Source organism: Aphelocoma coerulescens, chromosome 3 (assembly GCF_041296385.1).
Source record: "Aphelocoma coerulescens isolate FSJ_1873_10779 chromosome 3, UR_Acoe_1.0, whole genome shotgun sequence".
Taxonomy (NCBI): domain Eukaryota; kingdom Metazoa; phylum Chordata; class Aves; order Passeriformes; family Corvidae; genus Aphelocoma; species Aphelocoma coerulescens.
Window position 1 is genome coordinate 65,950,030 of NC_091016.1, and position 17,356 is coordinate 65,967,385.

At 37.6% G+C, this 17,356-nt stretch overlaps 1 protein-coding gene across 2 annotated transcripts in view; it reads left to right on the forward strand.

The window, feature by feature from the left end:
• The window catches only part of SYNE1 (spectrin repeat containing nuclear envelope protein 1), a 285,161-nt gene that overhangs the window by 224,765 nt on the left and 43,040 nt on the right, over window positions 1-17,356 (forward strand). For both annotated transcript variants that reach the window (XM_069010651.1, XM_069010650.1), the window contains 11 exons: window positions 20-175; window positions 2,952-3,107; window positions 3,853-4,023; window positions 5,916-6,049; window positions 7,470-7,674; window positions 8,878-9,060; window positions 10,041-10,187; window positions 11,237-11,391; window positions 11,702-11,849; window positions 15,576-15,670; window positions 16,672-16,906. In XM_069010651.1, the coding sequence (XP_068866752.1) occupies window positions 20-175; window positions 2,952-3,107; window positions 3,853-4,023; window positions 5,916-6,049; window positions 7,470-7,674; window positions 8,878-9,060; window positions 10,041-10,187; window positions 11,237-11,391; window positions 11,702-11,849; window positions 15,576-15,670; window positions 16,672-16,906 (1,785 nt within the window). The remainder of the gene's footprint in view (window positions 1-19; window positions 176-2,951; window positions 3,108-3,852; window positions 4,024-5,915; window positions 6,050-7,469; window positions 7,675-8,877; window positions 9,061-10,040; window positions 10,188-11,236; window positions 11,392-11,701; window positions 11,850-15,575; window positions 15,671-16,671; window positions 16,907-17,356) is intronic.

A 17,356-nucleotide genomic window follows, 5' to 3' on the forward strand; every position in this document is an offset into this window, starting at 1 on the left:
TACTCATTTGTCTTTGCAGATCCAGCTCTTGGAAAGTCTGCAAGAATCCTGGACAGAATATGAAAATAATGTGCAGTGCCTAAAAACTTGGTTTGAAACCCAAGAGAGGAAGCTGAAACAGCAACAAAAGATTGGAGACCAGGCTTCAGTGCAGAATGCTTTGAAAGACTGTCAGGTAATGTCTGTTTATAAATAACAGTGCACTCTTTCCAAGAGTTAGAAACAACACTTGATAAATCCATGTAAAATCTTCATATTGGTGAGTTCAGTGACTGAACTCCTCTTGACTTCAGAAAGAGAAAGATTTCATTCCTAAGATGCAAGCAATAAAATAAGAAGGAGCAATAATGTCTCAAAGTTGCTTAAAACCAACCAAAGTAATCATTATTTTTACACTGGACATTTCAAAGCATGCCAGGCATACTGAACTAGAAGACCATCAAAAGAATATGTTATCATATCTGTTAAGCCAGTCTTATGGGGTTTTTCTGCCTTTTCACTATTTTTCCTCCATCCCCCACTTTTTTCCGTTCTTTTTCCACCTAATATATTCCCCCTGACTATTCAGAGAAAAATGCTAGAATCCCCAGAGGTTTCATGCTTTCATTCAGAAAGTTGGGAATCATTTTTTGTTGGATTTTTTTTCAAATATTTAATTATCCAGAAAAGGAAAGACAATTATGATTATGATGGGCAGAGATGAGATGAGGCGAAGTGCAGCTATACCTAATGCATGTAAGTTCAAAACCACCACAGTTTTTCACATGAAATTCATGTAAGGACTACACAGCAGTGAACAGGGTATCACAGTTGTCTCTGAATGTCTGACTCAGAGTAGCATATATTTAAATAGTAATAAGAAGCTGGCTTCTGGTGCTGTCAGGCCAGAGTTAAAGCTTACAGCTGTATAGGCAGAACAGATACTTTTGAATTTATAGACAAGGCCGCTACACAGTATCAGGCATCACATAATTTTTGTTCAAAAGTATTTTGTCCTACCAGATACCATATAATAAATTTCACACCAGATCAAATTAAAACTCTTTCTGGCCAACTGAATGCATAAAATCTTGGTGTTCTCATCCCCATAAAAGGGAATGAGAAAGTGTATTTATATTTATGTGGCTGTCCTTCCTGCATGAACTTAATTAATGGGACAAGTATAATCTAGCATTCATCTCTTCACAAAGAGAACAGCTGGAAATTTATTTAAATGAAATGTATAAAAGAATTTGCTCTTTATTCACCAGTGTATTAAACCCATCTTTGTTTCTGTAAAGGCAAATAGGGTGGTTAGGAGAGATATGTTAGAGGTCAAATTTTTTTCTGAAATTGTTGACCTAAGTTTTCAAACTGTCTGGAGTGTTTAGTTTTAATTCAGGTATCTTTATGGTTTCAGCACAATAAACTCATACAACTGAAGCAAGGGTAATTTAACATAGCCTGACATAATCAGCAGTCTGTGCTTGGCTGGAGTACAAAGCTGAATTTGATTTATCACCTTTTTGGTTCCTTTTGGTCAGGGAAGTTAGCAAATACACTTGAGGAGTTAGTTATGAATGGCAAGACTTTGATCAGCAGAGAAACAAATTGTTTGAGAAATAGCTGTGTCAGACACTCCCAGACATCCGGTTCAACTAGTACAAAAGCTGGAGTTTACTTATTAACCAATGTTAGTTGCTGCTTAGTGTCATATTAATAAGTGAAGTCAACCATTTTTTCCTGTCATAGGTTAGAAACAATAATGCATCTTTAATTCAGTTATGAGTTTTAAATGATAAATAAAAAAGCCCTTTTCAAAGAGAGCTAGAAATATTTGCTGTTCTTGGTGTTTGAAACTTTTGCCTGTCTTACGTTCTGAATTTTGGAGCAACCTTGTGTAAAGTTAAATGACATTTTTTAGGGCAAAAAATCCACTTTTTGGGAAGTCAGATTTATTACATTCAACTTAGGAGTGTTTGTGGTGTTGTCAGCTGTTTAAAAAATGATCTATTGCTGTGGCTGTGTTTTGGAACAAGGTCATGGCTAGATGTTTGAAGAAAAGTGAAATAACACAAAAAAAAGACTGAGAATACACAGTTCAGCAAAAATGCTCTCACAAATACGTATTTAGACAAAAGTGTGTTGTATTTGTGCAGGGATAAATTCTGTTGATAAGAAGTGTTTGCAGGACTGGGCAGAATTTTGCTCCAAATACTTTCCCAGCTACCTAAAATGTAAAGTCTCTTATGGCAATGGTTCACTTGTTGTGTTTTGGGATTCATAGGGAGTGAAATTTACTGGAAGATGTGGGGTTTCAAGTTGACCAGAGTTCTGTTGTATTCTTTTCTTTCTCTGATGATCTGTTTTTCTCAGTAAGAAGGGGCTGGCAGAAAATTACAAAATAACCTGAGATCACGTGGTGTACTAGTTAGTGGAGGGGTAACACAAGGTTGCTCTCACCTCACAGTCTGCTTTCTGTATGGTACTGGCAAGTAAACTGTGCTGGCCTGAAGCCTACAAGCCATACTTTCCCACTCTGCTCAAACTCAGTGTTTGTGCTGCCTGAAGCCCCAGAGCTTCCATATGAGTCAGAGCACTGCAGGACTTTCTTGGCTCTCCCTGCACCAAGCTATGAAATTATATAGGTAGTTTCCTGGCTAGGAATGGCTATTTTTAATGGATTTTTTATTCTTACAAGGGAGCAAAAGATTATACAGAAGTTTTATGTAGAGGACGTGTTTCTGTTTAAATCAACAACAAACTACTAGACTTTAAAGGGAACATAAAATATTCAGTGAAATTGCTGATGAGTTGTGAATCCCTTGAGAATAAAAAGTCAAAGCATGCCAGCACTTCTCCCGTTTTTTAAACTAAGGAGCTTATGGGCATCTTTTATATATCAAGATATTATTTAGCCAATTAAACAAGCAAAAATACTCAGATATCTTCTTTTTTTTTTTTTTTTTCAGGAATTAGAAGAATCAATAAGAACAAAGGAAAAAGAAGTCGAAAATGTAGAACGGAGTGGTCTTTCTTTAGTACAGAACAAGAATGAAGAAGTCTCTTCTGCTGTTATGAATACACTGCAAGAAATTAACCATTCCTGGGCCAATTTGGATCACATGGTAAAAGAATCGTTAAACAGAAAATTACAGCTCCAGGAACAAGGCATGGAGGAGAGGGAGAATTAGCAGTTGCAGCTAGTGGATTTCTTCTGTGTTGTTGGGGAAGAGATTCTAAATCATGTCCCTCTTTCAATCTCTCTAGCCATCAATCCCCAAGTTTGTGTGTTCATTCCACATAAAATGGGTATAATATTTCTTGTTTCAAGGATGCTTTTAGTCATTGTAATTGAAACTTTTAAGATGCTTTCTGATATTTAGTGTAAAGGTACCAAATTATCTGTCAGGAATTAACTTCTCAAGCCCACAGATCTCACAGAACAAGGAAGAGATCAGCATTCATTTTCAGCATTCAAAGTTTGGTCAACATCAGTCTGCCTTCTCAGGAGAAATGCAGTATGTTAGTGCTAGCCTCTCTGCTGACTTCCCTAAGCTGATTTCCCTGCCTTAGGGATATGTGTAGTCTCAAGGAATTTCTCTTGATCCTGCTTTGGACCAAAGTAAAATGAATCTTGACATCTTTACAGTCCCTTCCATGCAACCTTTATAAAATCAAGCAGAACTTTATGCTGTTCCCAGTGTAAGCATAGTTGATGGTTGTACAAAATCTTCATTCTTCAACAGGTTTAAGATTAGGCACGTAGGACAAGAAGCATATGAGATCCTAAGGAAGAAAATAATTTGAACAAATCCCAAATAGCTTGAATGCTTTTAATTTACTTTTGTGTTTATTCCTCCCTCCTCCCAGGTTAGCCAACTGAAGATATTGTTGCAATCGGTTCTTGATCAGTGGAGCGTTTACAAAGTGGCTTATGAAGAACTGAACAGTTACCTGACAGAAGCCAGATATTCTTTGTCCCGTTTTTATCTTCTCACTGGTTCTTTGGAAGCTGTGAAAGTCCAAGTTGATAAACTTCAGGTGAAAAGAGTTAATTTTCTCTGAAATTGCATGGATGCAGATGGCTGTACATTTTGGTTCATACGAAGTGGAAGTACAGACATATTGGCACATTAAAATCACATGACATTAAGAGAGCACATTATAAATGAGCCATTGCATTTTTCGTTTTCCAGAAAAATGAATTTGGGATAGTTGTTTCCTTTTAGGTTTTTGATGCTGTTCTTTATAATTTTGAGCCACACTATCAAATTGTTACAAGTTTTTAAATCATGCTAATGGCCATTAAAACTGAAGTTTCTCATGCTACTTCATCAGGCTTTGGAGTTACAGGCACATGTTGAGATCACCTTTTTAGCCCCCCTCCAACCTCCCAGTAGATTGATGATCAAAAAAATAATATTCCAGTAGCTGAGATACTCATATGTTCAAGTAATTTACCACTGTAAAAAAAGCATAAAATACAAAGTTATTCCTTTTATAAAATTATAAATTAATATTAATGGAAATACATTAATTTAATTAAATAAAAATATTCAAATTATTGTTCTACTATATAGAAAAAACGTTTATTTCAACCAAAGTTTTCGTCTTTGAAATCAAAAATAATTATGCAGACATTTCCAGATGCCCAAAGTAGAAGAACTTCTGTTGTTCTTACTCTGTTCTTCTGTTAGTATTTACCAGAAAATTTAGATTTACATTATAATTTAAATATTTTTGTGATTTGAAGTCCAGACATATATAAAGCCAAATTATCTAAGCATAGACAGCACTTTTAAAACCAAGATTTAAAGACACTCTAATCATGGACCTTACAGCTATTCTTCTAGGTTTTAATTTTTTTACACATTAAAGAGAAGGAGTCAGTAAAACAATAGGTGCAGAAAACTGCTTCTTTGCTGATTAAGATTGTGAATATAAACTCAGCCTGAGATTTACTGGGCTGTTCAAAGTGCAATAACATGCATAAAAGATATTTAAGTTTAAATAAAAAGACAAAAGAGCATTTTCACTGAGCCACAGAGTGGGTAAGGTTGGAGGGGCCACAGTGGATCATCTGGCCCAACCTCCCTGCTCAGGCAGGGTTGGCAGGAGCACATGGAGCAGGATTGTGTCCAGAGGGTTCTTGAATGTCTCCAGTGAGGGAGGCTCCACAGCCTCTCTGGGCAATCTATTCCAGTGTATGGTCATGTGCACAGTAAGGAAATTCTTCCATGTGTCCTGGTGGAATTTCCTATGCATCAGTTTCTGCCCATTGCCTCTTGTCCCTTTGCTGGGCACCACCAGAAGAGCCTGGCTCCATTTTCTTGGCACCCCCTCCTGCCTTTAGATATTTCTGTACAATAGTGAGGTCCCCTCTCAGTTGTCTGTTCTTGAAGCTGAACAGGCCCATCTCCCTCAGCCTTTCCTCATAAGAGAGGTCATCAGCCTCACTCCCCTCTGCTGGACAAAGCACACTTCCCTGACAGACATACATCAGGATGGTAACTGAAAGAGCAAGAACCCTTTTTTCAGAATATGGCTTTCTGTATGTTATTACTTTTTTATCTTGTTCTAAACAGGAAAATGTTATTTAGTTAGTTTTCTTCCATCTGTTAATTTTTAAAATCTGAATCAGTCCATGTGCTTACTCATTCTGTACAAAAGTACTTGTTTAGAATAATTTCTTTTATAGGATTTTTTACATTTTACAAAAATACAGGATTAGAACTTACTTTTTGCTAAATTTTATATAAAATCAAATTATCCAAGAACAATATTTATATTAAACAACCTTCTATCTATATGAAACACATGAAATCAAGTTTTCATTCATAATCTAATGCAATTGATACATGCTATTTTGAAGTGTTTCTACATCATGGAACTCCAATAACTCATGGTTTTGTTTTGTTATTGTTCTACTTTAGAGCCTACAAGATCAATTGGAAAAACAAGAGAGCAGCTTACAGAAATTTGGTTCTGTGACGAATGAATTGTTGAAAGAATGTCACCCACCTGTGACTGAGACACTTACCAACACTTTGAAAGAAGTGAATATGAGGTAGAAAATGTCTGTGTTAAACTTTAATTTCAGTAGCAAATCTGTATTTATCCACTATCCAGTTTTCCAATTTCTCTATTTTTCTTACATTTTATTATTTTAAGTTCCTGAGGTCATGAGGGGTTTGTTGGAACAGGCACTATTACTCCTTTTGCCAAGGAGTGGAGTAAAACTCTCATTTACTGCTAACCATAAAAGAAATACCTTCTCCAATGAGCATTTGGACATTACCGTCAGTAGTTTTGCTCTATGCTTGACTGCCAACCAAGATTCATAAATACCATGCTGGAAAATAATACTGCACTTGAAATTTGAGAATTGTGTCTGAAAATTTTGTTTGCAGTGGTTCAATGGTTTGCATCAGGTTCCCCAAATTTTAGGTTACTATTTCTAGTTGTAGGAAGAGCATGATAGACGGGAAGATCTGAGCTCCTCACCAGTACCTTGGCAAACAGATTCCCCAGCTTTAAATTCAGGCAAGAACCAGTAAAAGGATTTAGTCAGAGCAGATACGGGAAGAGAGGATCCAAAAGAAAAAAAGAGAGTTTTGTGGAAAGCTGGAAATTTTTCTGAAAACAGAGTCATGCCAAATTTATTTTAGTCTCTGTTCAGTCCTGTCCTAGAAACTGGAAGTGGGGGGAGGGATTATTTAACGCCATTTCAAATAAGATACTGTAGAATTTAACCATTTCAGTGACAGCTGACAATTTTGGCTTCAAAACCTTTACTTTTTCATCATACAATAATAATTGAGAAATATTGTGGTGTTCTTTGGTAAGGAAACAATTAGGCAGTTTGATAACTGCCAGCACATTTGAGAATGTATGTGTTTTTGGTTGCTATTAGAGTAAAAAATTCAATGGAGGATTATTATAGGAAATAATTCAAAGAGAAATTGCTTATTTAATTGGATAATATAAATATAAAGATTTTTAATATGTCTGGGCGTATTTTACAAGTGAGTTACAAACAGCTTTATGACTTAAACCCTCTGTGTCAGAGTTTGGGAGGAAATTGCGGGGGAAAAAATGGTGTCTTGTTTACATCTGTTCTGGGCCTCTTAGGCCCTCACAGGAATCTGCTATTGGCAGTGCATGGTTGGTCACGGATGCTCTGTGAGGCTGAGGATACTAAGTGGAAATAGCAGGAGATTCACTTCAAAAAGGGTGCTGCAGCTCTGATCTCAAGCATTAATAAACAGCATTCAAGATGTAGCACAGATGAGACACACTGTGACAGGTCAGAACAGCCTGCCAGCATATTTACTGGTTTGGTATTTTTGTCACCAAATGTCTGGATCTTGATTATTACCAAATTTTTTAAAAGTCAAGAGACTATGGGAAACAGCAGAGAGGAAGAGGGACACATATAGTTGTTGTGGACTCCCAGGCTTCGATCACTCATGCAGTCTCTTCACCAGGTGGAACAACCTCCTGCAGGAGATTGCGGAGCGGCTGCGTGCCAGCAGGGCCCTGCTCCAGCTGTGGCAGAGGTACAAGGACTGCTACCAGCAGTGCTCTTCCACAGTCCACCAGCGAGAAGACCAGACCAATGAACTCCTGAAGACTGCAACCAGCAAAGACATTGCTGATGATGAAGTTACTACTTGGATTCGGGACTGTAATGTATGTTCAGTTAAGCTTTGCAGCTTTTCTCAGCTCTGGGGGCTAAAAAAACATCTCAAGAGACTCTCCATTACTAAACTCTATAGTTGATATTTTAGAATCTTGTATATTAACCTATTTCATTTTACTGATGCAGCTTAGGCACAGGAGAGACAGCTTTACATCTGCTACCCAAATCTCATGAGTGTCTCTAAATTTTGATCCTTCCATTAGTTGCTGTGATGTTGTTTCAGAAGCTTGTATCTAAAGTCTTCTCTCTGGAGAAGGTGGATAAATTATATCATTTGATTCAGCCTTAAGTTCCTGCTTAATGAAGGTATTTTTACTTGGGAAAGTATCTCTACCAAGTCTTCTGAGTTCCTTATAATAGAAAGAAACACAAAATCCTTTGACTGTATTCCCACCAATCAAGACCATTCACATTTTCAGAATGATGGAGATGTCTTTATACTTCATTATGGAAGGGCACCATTCACTCTGAAACCTTGATATTCTTACTTTTTCAAGATTGTATCTCAAGATACAAGCAGAGTAGTTTATCTCCTCTCTGTGCTTACATTTTGGTTCTTTTGAGCTTAAGTGTCATTGACCAAAAAAAAAAAATATTAATTGTCTAAATGCAAGCAAAATAATTACAGTGAGAAAAATAAATGTTAGTGTTAAAAAATAAACATGTTCATGATTTTTCAGAGCATTTGCTGCCATGGTCAGGCACCATGGACTGGCAATTCAAATTGTTCAGTTCAAATAATTTATTTCCTGATGTCCCATTCTTTAACCATTGTGTTAGGCCATTTACAAAAGTTATTTTTTCAGCCCTCCTGGTAAATCATAGCAGGAAGAAAAGGGAGATCTATACCTGAATCAATTCACAGTGAGGGCTGTCGCTGCTTAGGACCATCATGTCAGTAAATTCAAAGGATTTCTTTCAACAGTTACTGTCTCATCAACAACTCAGGCTTGCTCAAAGGTAGCCAAGCAGTGTCTTTTTTCTGTTCCTTTCTGTACAGGTTCTTTGACATATCTTTTTATTTTTTGACTCATACAGAATGTAACTGGAAACTTTGATATTGAAATGCAGTAGTAAATAGAAGTTTTCCTTACAGTGCTTGAGTTCAGTCATTTCATTCTTCCTTTAAATCAGGGGATTAAATCAGAGTGTCAGGTTAGCTATTCATGTCCTTATTCAATGTGTTGCCACAGGATGTACTCAGAGATTTGAAAACAGCCCAGGAGTCACTGGTTATTCTTCAAGAACTGGGGGAGGAGCTAAAAAGCCAGGTGGAGGCTTCAGCAGCAGCAGCCATACAGTCTGATCATCTCTCTCTGAACCAGAATCTGTCAAGCCTAGAGCAGGCTCTCCGCAAGCAACAGGCTGCACTTCAGGTATGCAGACAGTGTTTACAGTCCTCAAATGTCATTGTCCTGTGGTACCTGAAAAGATACAAATTAGCTAAATCTGCCTGGGAAAAGAGGGTAGTGTTACCTGTTCATCAGCCTTTCCTAGACTTCCCTGGAAGCCAAAGCTGAGAGTAGAAAATACGCTGAAGTCCAGCAAAGAGACTTTGGAAGAAGGTCCAAATTCTGGGAAGAGGATACCAAACCTCATGCAGGAAAATGTCTGTCTGGAATGCCGGGGCGGCCAGGCGTTCTGCACACAACAGTAGTGTTAACAACTGTATCCATAGCTACTGCTCCCCTGAAGACAGCCACTTTTCCCACCTATTTCTTTAACAGTAAAAGAAATGAGAGATTCGGAATATTATGTGGAATTGATTTTTGTGGTTCCTATTAGTGTCAGTGACCAAACTGACACCTACCATTTGTGTCAAAGCCTGTTTAGTAGAGGTTGCCAAATTGTTTGTGTCACCAGGGACTAAAGAGCAAAAACGGAGTGGAAGGATGTATTCCATAGGAAACTATTTGGTTGGAAAAGCCACAAAGGTAGCAGCTTCTGTTTGAGAGAAAAGAGGATTTACCCAAGAAATCCAGAAGTGTCTGAGATGTGCTTATAGTATCACTGTGCTGTGAGAAGACAAAACAAAAGTTCTTAATTTAGAATTGCAATAGAGTGACTAGTCATCTCTGCTGGCAGTAAGTTAAACAGGGGAGTTACTTTCATAAAAGAAAGTTAGAAAAGGTTATAAGGAGATATGCACTTTGCTGAAATGTTGCCTTTCCTATGATCAAAAATCCTCTTCTAACCTAAAAAAAAAATCAAACTTATTCCACAGTCTGCAAGCAAAGCAGCAGTTACAATTGCTACTAGCCAATTCAACTGTTAGCAAATCTATAATGAGAATAACCAGGAGTGTAATGTCAGTAAGGAGGCTGCAAAACCAAAACTGTATCCTTTTGTATTCAAGGCTGGAGCCCTGGACTATCAAACCTTTGCCAAGAGCCTGGAAGTCCTTGAGACCTGGATAACAGAAGCAGAAGAAACATTGAAAGAACAGGATCCCACTCACTCATCTGATGTCTCGGCAATACAGAGTAGAATGGAGCAACTCAAGGTGACTAATAAACACAGGAAGTGTTGGGGTTTTTCCTCTGTTGGCCTGGTTATTTGTAGTACAGGGTATCACAGATACCACACATGCATTCTATATGTGGTAAAGGACTATCACTCATGAAAAGTGTAAGACTGAGAACTTGGAAGTTTGATGGCAGACAAGGAATGATTGTTACGTTGCCCTGAGTAAAGATGAAAAGAACAGTAAAACTTCTCAGGATAAAATTAAAAACAGATAAAAGTGGGAATGGAAACTTCAACAGTTTTTGGAGATTTCCTTCATCTTGTTTTCTCACAACTTTTTTGAATTTATTCAATTCCTGTCTCAGTGGTATCTCATTTAGGTATGAAGTAATTCATACATTTTCGGTATCTTGATATACTGAAGAATCATTCATACTTTGTACTATGTCATCTCCATTTGAGGTCTCACACACTTCTTTTTGTGGGGCTTCTTTTTTCCCTCTCCTTCTTTCAGTGGCCATGACAAGAAGTTGCTGAACTTTATCATGTAGGCTGTTTTTGTCATTTTAATCTTCCATTCTTTTTCAATCAAGATTATCTATAGACAGAATTCCACTTTAGACACGATAAAAAGCAGAGCATTTTCCTTAGGTAGTGAATTGAGTATTTCTGTACTGCAAAACAAAAACCTAGAAATAAAAAGTTGAATAATTTCAGTGGGAATTTTCCAGCCTAGAATTCAGGCTAAGGAGCAAGGAATAAAGCTCATTTATTTTGACAGTAAAAATGTATGGCTTCAAACACCAGCCTACTTCTGCAGCTCTGAACTGTAAATCCCCCATTCAGCAAAACACTTCAGTGCAATTTGAGTGTACTTCTCTGCGCACATTTAAACATGAACTTCTCCTGGTCTGGAACCAGAAGATGAAAACTGGAAATGCAATTTTTTCCTGGCATAGAGATTGCTGACCACTTGGTGGCAACCAAGGCCATTCTAAATTTAAGTGAGTGTTAGTTCATAATTTTGAAGTCAATAATAATGTAATTCCTGAACTTCCCAGTTATCACTTTTACTGTTTGTTGCAGAGTCAAATGCTGAAGTTCAGCAGCATGGCCCCAGATTTGGACCGTCTTAATGAGCTGGGTTACAGGCTTCCTCTGAATGATAAAGAAATCAAAAGGATGCAGAACCTGAACAGACATTGGTCTCTGATCTCATCTCAGACTACAGAGAGATTCAGGTGGGGATAAATAAAGATTGTTATACAGTTTTCTTCAATTACAAGTTAGAAAGTATACCTTTTGCAGAATATAGAAATGTTTCAGATATTTTGTTAACCAAAGTTCCTTTTTTTTTGGTGTACTTAAAAGTAAAGAGCAAAGCCATTGAGCTGAGAAGTAGGTTTTGCCACAAATTACCGTAATTTGAAACGAGTAGGACTGCTTCTTTTCCAAGTATTGGCTAAATAAACTGAATGAGGCAGCTAAGTGGGAAAGGTGTTACCATCTGATTTGGAGTTACCTGAATCCATCTTTCTTCCTTTCTTTCAGTAAGCTGCAGTCTTTCCTGCTGCAGCAGCAGACCTTCTTGGAGAAATGTGGAACTTGGATGGATTTATTAGTTCAGACTGAGCAGAAGTTGGCAGTAGAGGTTTCAGGAAACTACCAAAGGCTTTTAGAGCAACAGAGGGAACACGAGGCAAGTAATGATGTATATTTATACCTAGCTAAAACACATACTATTTATACATAGAAGGAATGCACATTCTTTTTTTGAATGATACGGTAGCATGCCTTGAATTGTATTGGTGTGCACCTTCTGTTAAAAACAGAAGCATGCAAATGTGTCAACAATAGCCAGCATGGAGGAGGATGTGAGTGTCTGTGTTTGTGCATAATGCCTCACTATGCCTATGAGTGCGTCCCCTACATTTAGCCTACTTCAATCTGGTTTGTACCAAGGAAACCAAAGCTCCTGTAAATACCTAACAATTCTCATGCCATTTGGCTCTTTGCCTTCAGTCATAACTGGAGAAAATATCTATTCTGATTTTGTTTATTTGTTACTAAATTATCAATGCATATAGCATTTGAAGAACACGTTAAGAGTTTTCTGTCAATTACCATGTTATATAACTCACCATAGCACCTCCATTTGATAACATTTCCTTGGAGAACAAACTGAATTGGTCTTTGCTGCATGCTGGAGTCATTTGTCTGTTTGTAAAAAATCAAGAACTAGCACAGCTTTTGCTGCAGGGAAAAACTGATTCAGAGTTTTTACTAGTACTAGATTCAGAGTTTATGATTCTTCTGTGAAGTCAAGTGGTGCACATTTTTTCTCCACCCATATTGTTACTGCCAAGAATCCTGGTAAAGATCAAGTAAAAGAAGTCAATTTTCATACCAGAGCTCCCATGTGGCCGCAGTAGTTTCAGTTCCCACAGCTTTTTCAGCTGACCTTCCCCTAGACTCAGGCCAGATTACAGGAAGAGTTATGTCCTTCCCCTTCTCTTGCCTTATATCTCACAGCATAGTGTTTGAATGAATGTCTGATAGCAAAAAGTAATTCACAACCATTTTTAGCATACGTTTGCTTTAGCATCTAACTGCCTTTGCTTTCACAAATGTCATCCATTTAATTTCCTTTCATTACTACCAGCATTAACTGGACAGTCTCTTTGTAAGTTTAAACATCTCAGGTCTTTGAGATTTGAATGTCCAGAAATTTTTACTAAGTGGATAATTTCCTATTGTTGTTGTGTCTAGTCATAGCTATAATTTTTTTAAGGGAGTTAGGGCAATCTTCTTGCATTTGTTTCTCTTGAGATCTCAGCTTAATTCTCTCCTGAAACCTTGATCTGAGCAGAGGAATGTTACTTGGAAACTCTGTTTAAGCCCTTTTTTTGCAACTGTGAAGTCATCTCAGAATAAGATAATTAATACCTGGTCTTCTAAATACTGCAGTTCATCCTAAAAAAAGAAACCTGATTTTTTTTTTAAGTCTTATTTTTGTCTTTTTTTATAATCAAAATGTATTCATTACAAAGTGTCCTTTTCAGTGCTTCCTGATAGTCACAAAAATTTTTCTTTCCACTCCTTGTGGCTGAAAGGGTCAAATCTCAACTTCTTGAGGTGCATTTCCACATTGTTTTGCTTTGTATTTTTGAAAATAATGAGAAAATGTTCTGTTTCCACCTGAATTCCCAGAATGGATATTGAAATGCTTCCAGCTCTGTTATTGCCTTTCCAGTGACTCATAGCTTTTGCTGGTTTTTACCCAAAGAAGACCCCAACCACCTCAGTGGCCTTATTTAGAAATATCTTCCAGGTGAAGTTTACAAGGTGGAGGTGATAGCTACAGACATCATGTGCTAACACTGACATCTGCATCAGTCTGCCAAGACAATCTCATAATCACTCTTGCATGGTTCTCCAGTACATGGCACAGTGCTTGGGACTCCCATGCAGTGGGAATTCACTGAGACAAGTGTTTGAAAAAGTGCTGGCAGGGGAAGGGGAAGGAAGTTCCTTGCCAACTCAATTACCGAATTTTTTACTGTGTGCTGGTGTTGTCCATTTCAATGCTTGCCCTCCCTTCCTCCTCCTTTGAATACCTATTTCTGTGATTCATGGTGATCTACATATGAGAATAAATTCGGGTGACAAGTAGTTCCAGGTAATGGGGTATCCCTCTTATGTACAGAGTGTAAATATGGAAAGGAAGTGGATGGTGACCAAAATATCTCTACTTTTGTATAGGGTTTGAATACATCTGCTCTAAGCAGAGTTCCTTGTGCTCCATAAGCTTTTATTTCATCTGTCCTCCTAAAAAAGTATTAAAATTTTCCCTTTTGGAGGAATTGGTTTTGCTGGTTTTTATTTTTGGGTTTTTTTCAGGTTTTTGAGGGGGTTTTTAGGGGAGGGGGATGGTTGGGTCTTTGGGCAGGGGGAGTTGTTTAACCAGTTGCAACTAGTGTTCTTTAGTCTCAATCTTTCAAAAGTGCTGGTAGATGCTGTTGCCTTCTGTGGCTCATGTCCCCTAACTTGACAAAAATAGATGTGAAAGTAAAATTTCTGCCTTTTTGCTCAGCTTTCTGAAATTCTCAGTGCCACACTTATGGCTTTGTTCATGTGATAATAATAGTGTTCTGTTTCCTTCTGATTCAGGCTCAGTCAATGTAAGTGCCAGAGTATTCAAAGAACAGTATCAAATATTTCTGTGAAGAAATCAGACAACATTCTTTTTTTCTATGGGAAACTTAATGACCTGAGTAGAATTTTCAGAGTTAACTCAGTGATTCAGAGGCAAAATCTCATTTTGAAAAATTACTGCATCGTCTAGAAGTCCTAAACTACATGCAATGTGCTTGAGAGGTTTAAGTGTGCAGGTGCCAGTGGGAGTTTTGCTGGCAGGTGCAGATGCAGGGACTGTTACTATCACGATTTGAGCTGGCGGGAGGCCATATAGCAAGAGTGGTCTAGACTTGGAGAATAGTGCCTCTTAGTTCAGGCAAGGGTGAACTTCTATCAACTGCAAATACCATCACTAACTAAAGAAAAAGAATGCCAAGCTTCATACCAGTTTACTTTTTCTTCTAATCTCTCTGTAAACCTTTTGAACACAGAGTGGGTCCAGTGTGTGCCTGAGTGCACCTTCATGAACATAAAAATATTCCTGAAGAGCCTTACGTAGAGACATAGTCCATTAATAAAAGAAAAGATGTTTTTAAAAATAAATTTAATTAGTATATACATTTGAGTTATGTTTGCTTAAGTAGTAATTAGGTAATTTTTTGTCCTTAAGTTACATTTAAGTAATAAGAGGGTTTTAAAAATATTGTGGAAGTTTATTATGCTATTATTATTTATGAGGAAAATGAATATGAAAACATAGAAGAAGTGGAAAAATGATTTCTAGCTCCTCTACATTTCTTTTATAGAAAATTTTTAGTCTATTTCTTTTAAAGTTCTATTGGCAATGTAAAAGTGTATTAAAAGTTTATATAACACTCCCACACGGTCTGTGTAACAAGGCAAAAGATTACAAAATCCTTAAACGGGTCAGAAAATAAAAAGTGCCCTTTCTGTACGAGCGAAAAACACCTTATCTGGATTTTGTTGTAAATTATATTGTAAATTATGATGTCAATAACAAAACTGTACTCAGAAACATAAAACCTAGCTCCTGTTGATATAATTTATCTTTATAATATTGGTGTTGAGGAGCTAATATTAATTACTAGAAGCAGCAAGTAACTCTAAAATGAATGTTTTCAATATGTTTCTACTAAGGTCATGACAAAACTCCCATTGAATTAATCTGACATGAGATTAAATATATGAAAATTCATTTTTATCAGTACATACAGACAGAACTAAAATGTAAGATCTTGTTTTAACATCCTTGTCTCCTGTACAACAGCTATTCCAGGCAGAGATGTTCAGCCGCCAGCAGATTTTGCATTCAATTATCTCTGACGGGCAGCACCTCCTAGAACAAGGACAGGTGGATGACAGGTAGACATTGCTGTATTGTTGCTGCTGCTGGTTATGTGAAGTAATACTTAGGCTAGTGGGAGACTTCCTAACAGAGGAGGTAGCAGATGGCAGTGTTCAGATCATGCTCTTCTGAAGTGGAAGTTACTACTGCTGTGGTTAAGCTGTTAATTAGCCAGATCTTAAGACAGTGCTCGTTAGAATGCTATGGGGTATGTGAATGCGCTTGGGAATACGAAAACCTTCTGAGGCTGCTTCTCTGACAAAGATTTGTCTTGGAGTATTAAGCACGCTACATATATATCTGTTTCAATGTATTTTCAAAATGTTGCTTTCACCAAAGGAGCCTGCACTGACACATTTAGTGGGTTTCACTTGATTTATGCCACCTGGGGATTTGCCTCTACCATGAGGATTCCCTGCTGCCATTTAAGAACACCTGCAGCCTTAATGTGATGGAGTAGGAATTCATTGTTGCTTAGGATTTTATTTTAAACGCTTGTGGTCAAATGAGTGTAAATCAGTGGAACACCGATGGTTTCACACTTGTGCATATACATTGACTTTGCTAAGGTTATCATGGTACTAAGATGAACTGTTTATTGGAATATGAGAATTTTATTAATGCTATGTGTATCTTACGCCTGCTTTGAACTCAGTAGTAAATCTGGGGGTGAATTGTGAAATCTCCATGATTTACTGTGAATTTGACTAATCCAAACTGGCAAAACCTGTGGGTTTTCTTTGTGTATTTCTGGGAAGATGGTAGAAGAGTCTTGTACATTAAAGGTTTGGGGTTTTACAGTCTCAATTATTGGATCCCTTTAATTTTCCCAGTACTTGAAGTGTGAAGTTCTTAGCCTCAGTCAGCCTTCATGAGATTTCAGTGCTTTTCTCTTAGTGTTTTTTAACTGACAGACAGACACCTTTTCTGTGTGCCTTTTCCCTTCAGATTATTTCATTAAGTAAATATATCAAAGTATGAAGGTTACTATGTATTTTTATTAATCTGTTTGTAATAGGGATGAATTTAATCTGAATCTGACTCTTCTGAGTAATCAGTGGCAAGGAGTAATTCGCCGGGCACAGCAGATGAGGGGGATCATTGACAGCCGGATTCAACAGTGGCAGCGCTACAGGGAGATGGCGGATAAGCTGCGCAAGTGGCTGCTGGAGATGTCCTGTCAGCCAGTGACTGAACTGGGTAGTGTTCCTATCCCACTGCAGCAAGCAAGAGTGCTGCTGGATGAAGTGCAGGTATGCCCAGTGTGTTTGAAGAAAAAGGAAAAAATCCCTGCCTTTTTTACAGTCTTCACCATTTACAACATTCTTTAAAATGTCTTAGATTCAGCCTGTCTGCTCTGCCAGTTCTTCTTTGGAACTGGTGTAACATCAGAAGGAGTAGCATGATGGAAGCAAAGTTGGAGTTCATAAAGAACATGAGATAGAGAACTTACTGGGCCCTCCTCTCAAGCCATGTTTGCTTCTGTTTTTGCTTTCAGCCAGTGTCACACTGAAACGGTCTTGAAAAGATAGTGATGACCTGTTTGAGGAATGTATACTAGATAACAAGGATTCCTTGAGTGTCCATCTTCATGTGAGGTTAATGGTATCTAGTGAGCAGCTTGGTGTCTTCAAGCTTTTTAGCTGGAAGATGGATATAATGATAATAACCCTTATAAGCATAACAGCTCGAGAGGAACTCTT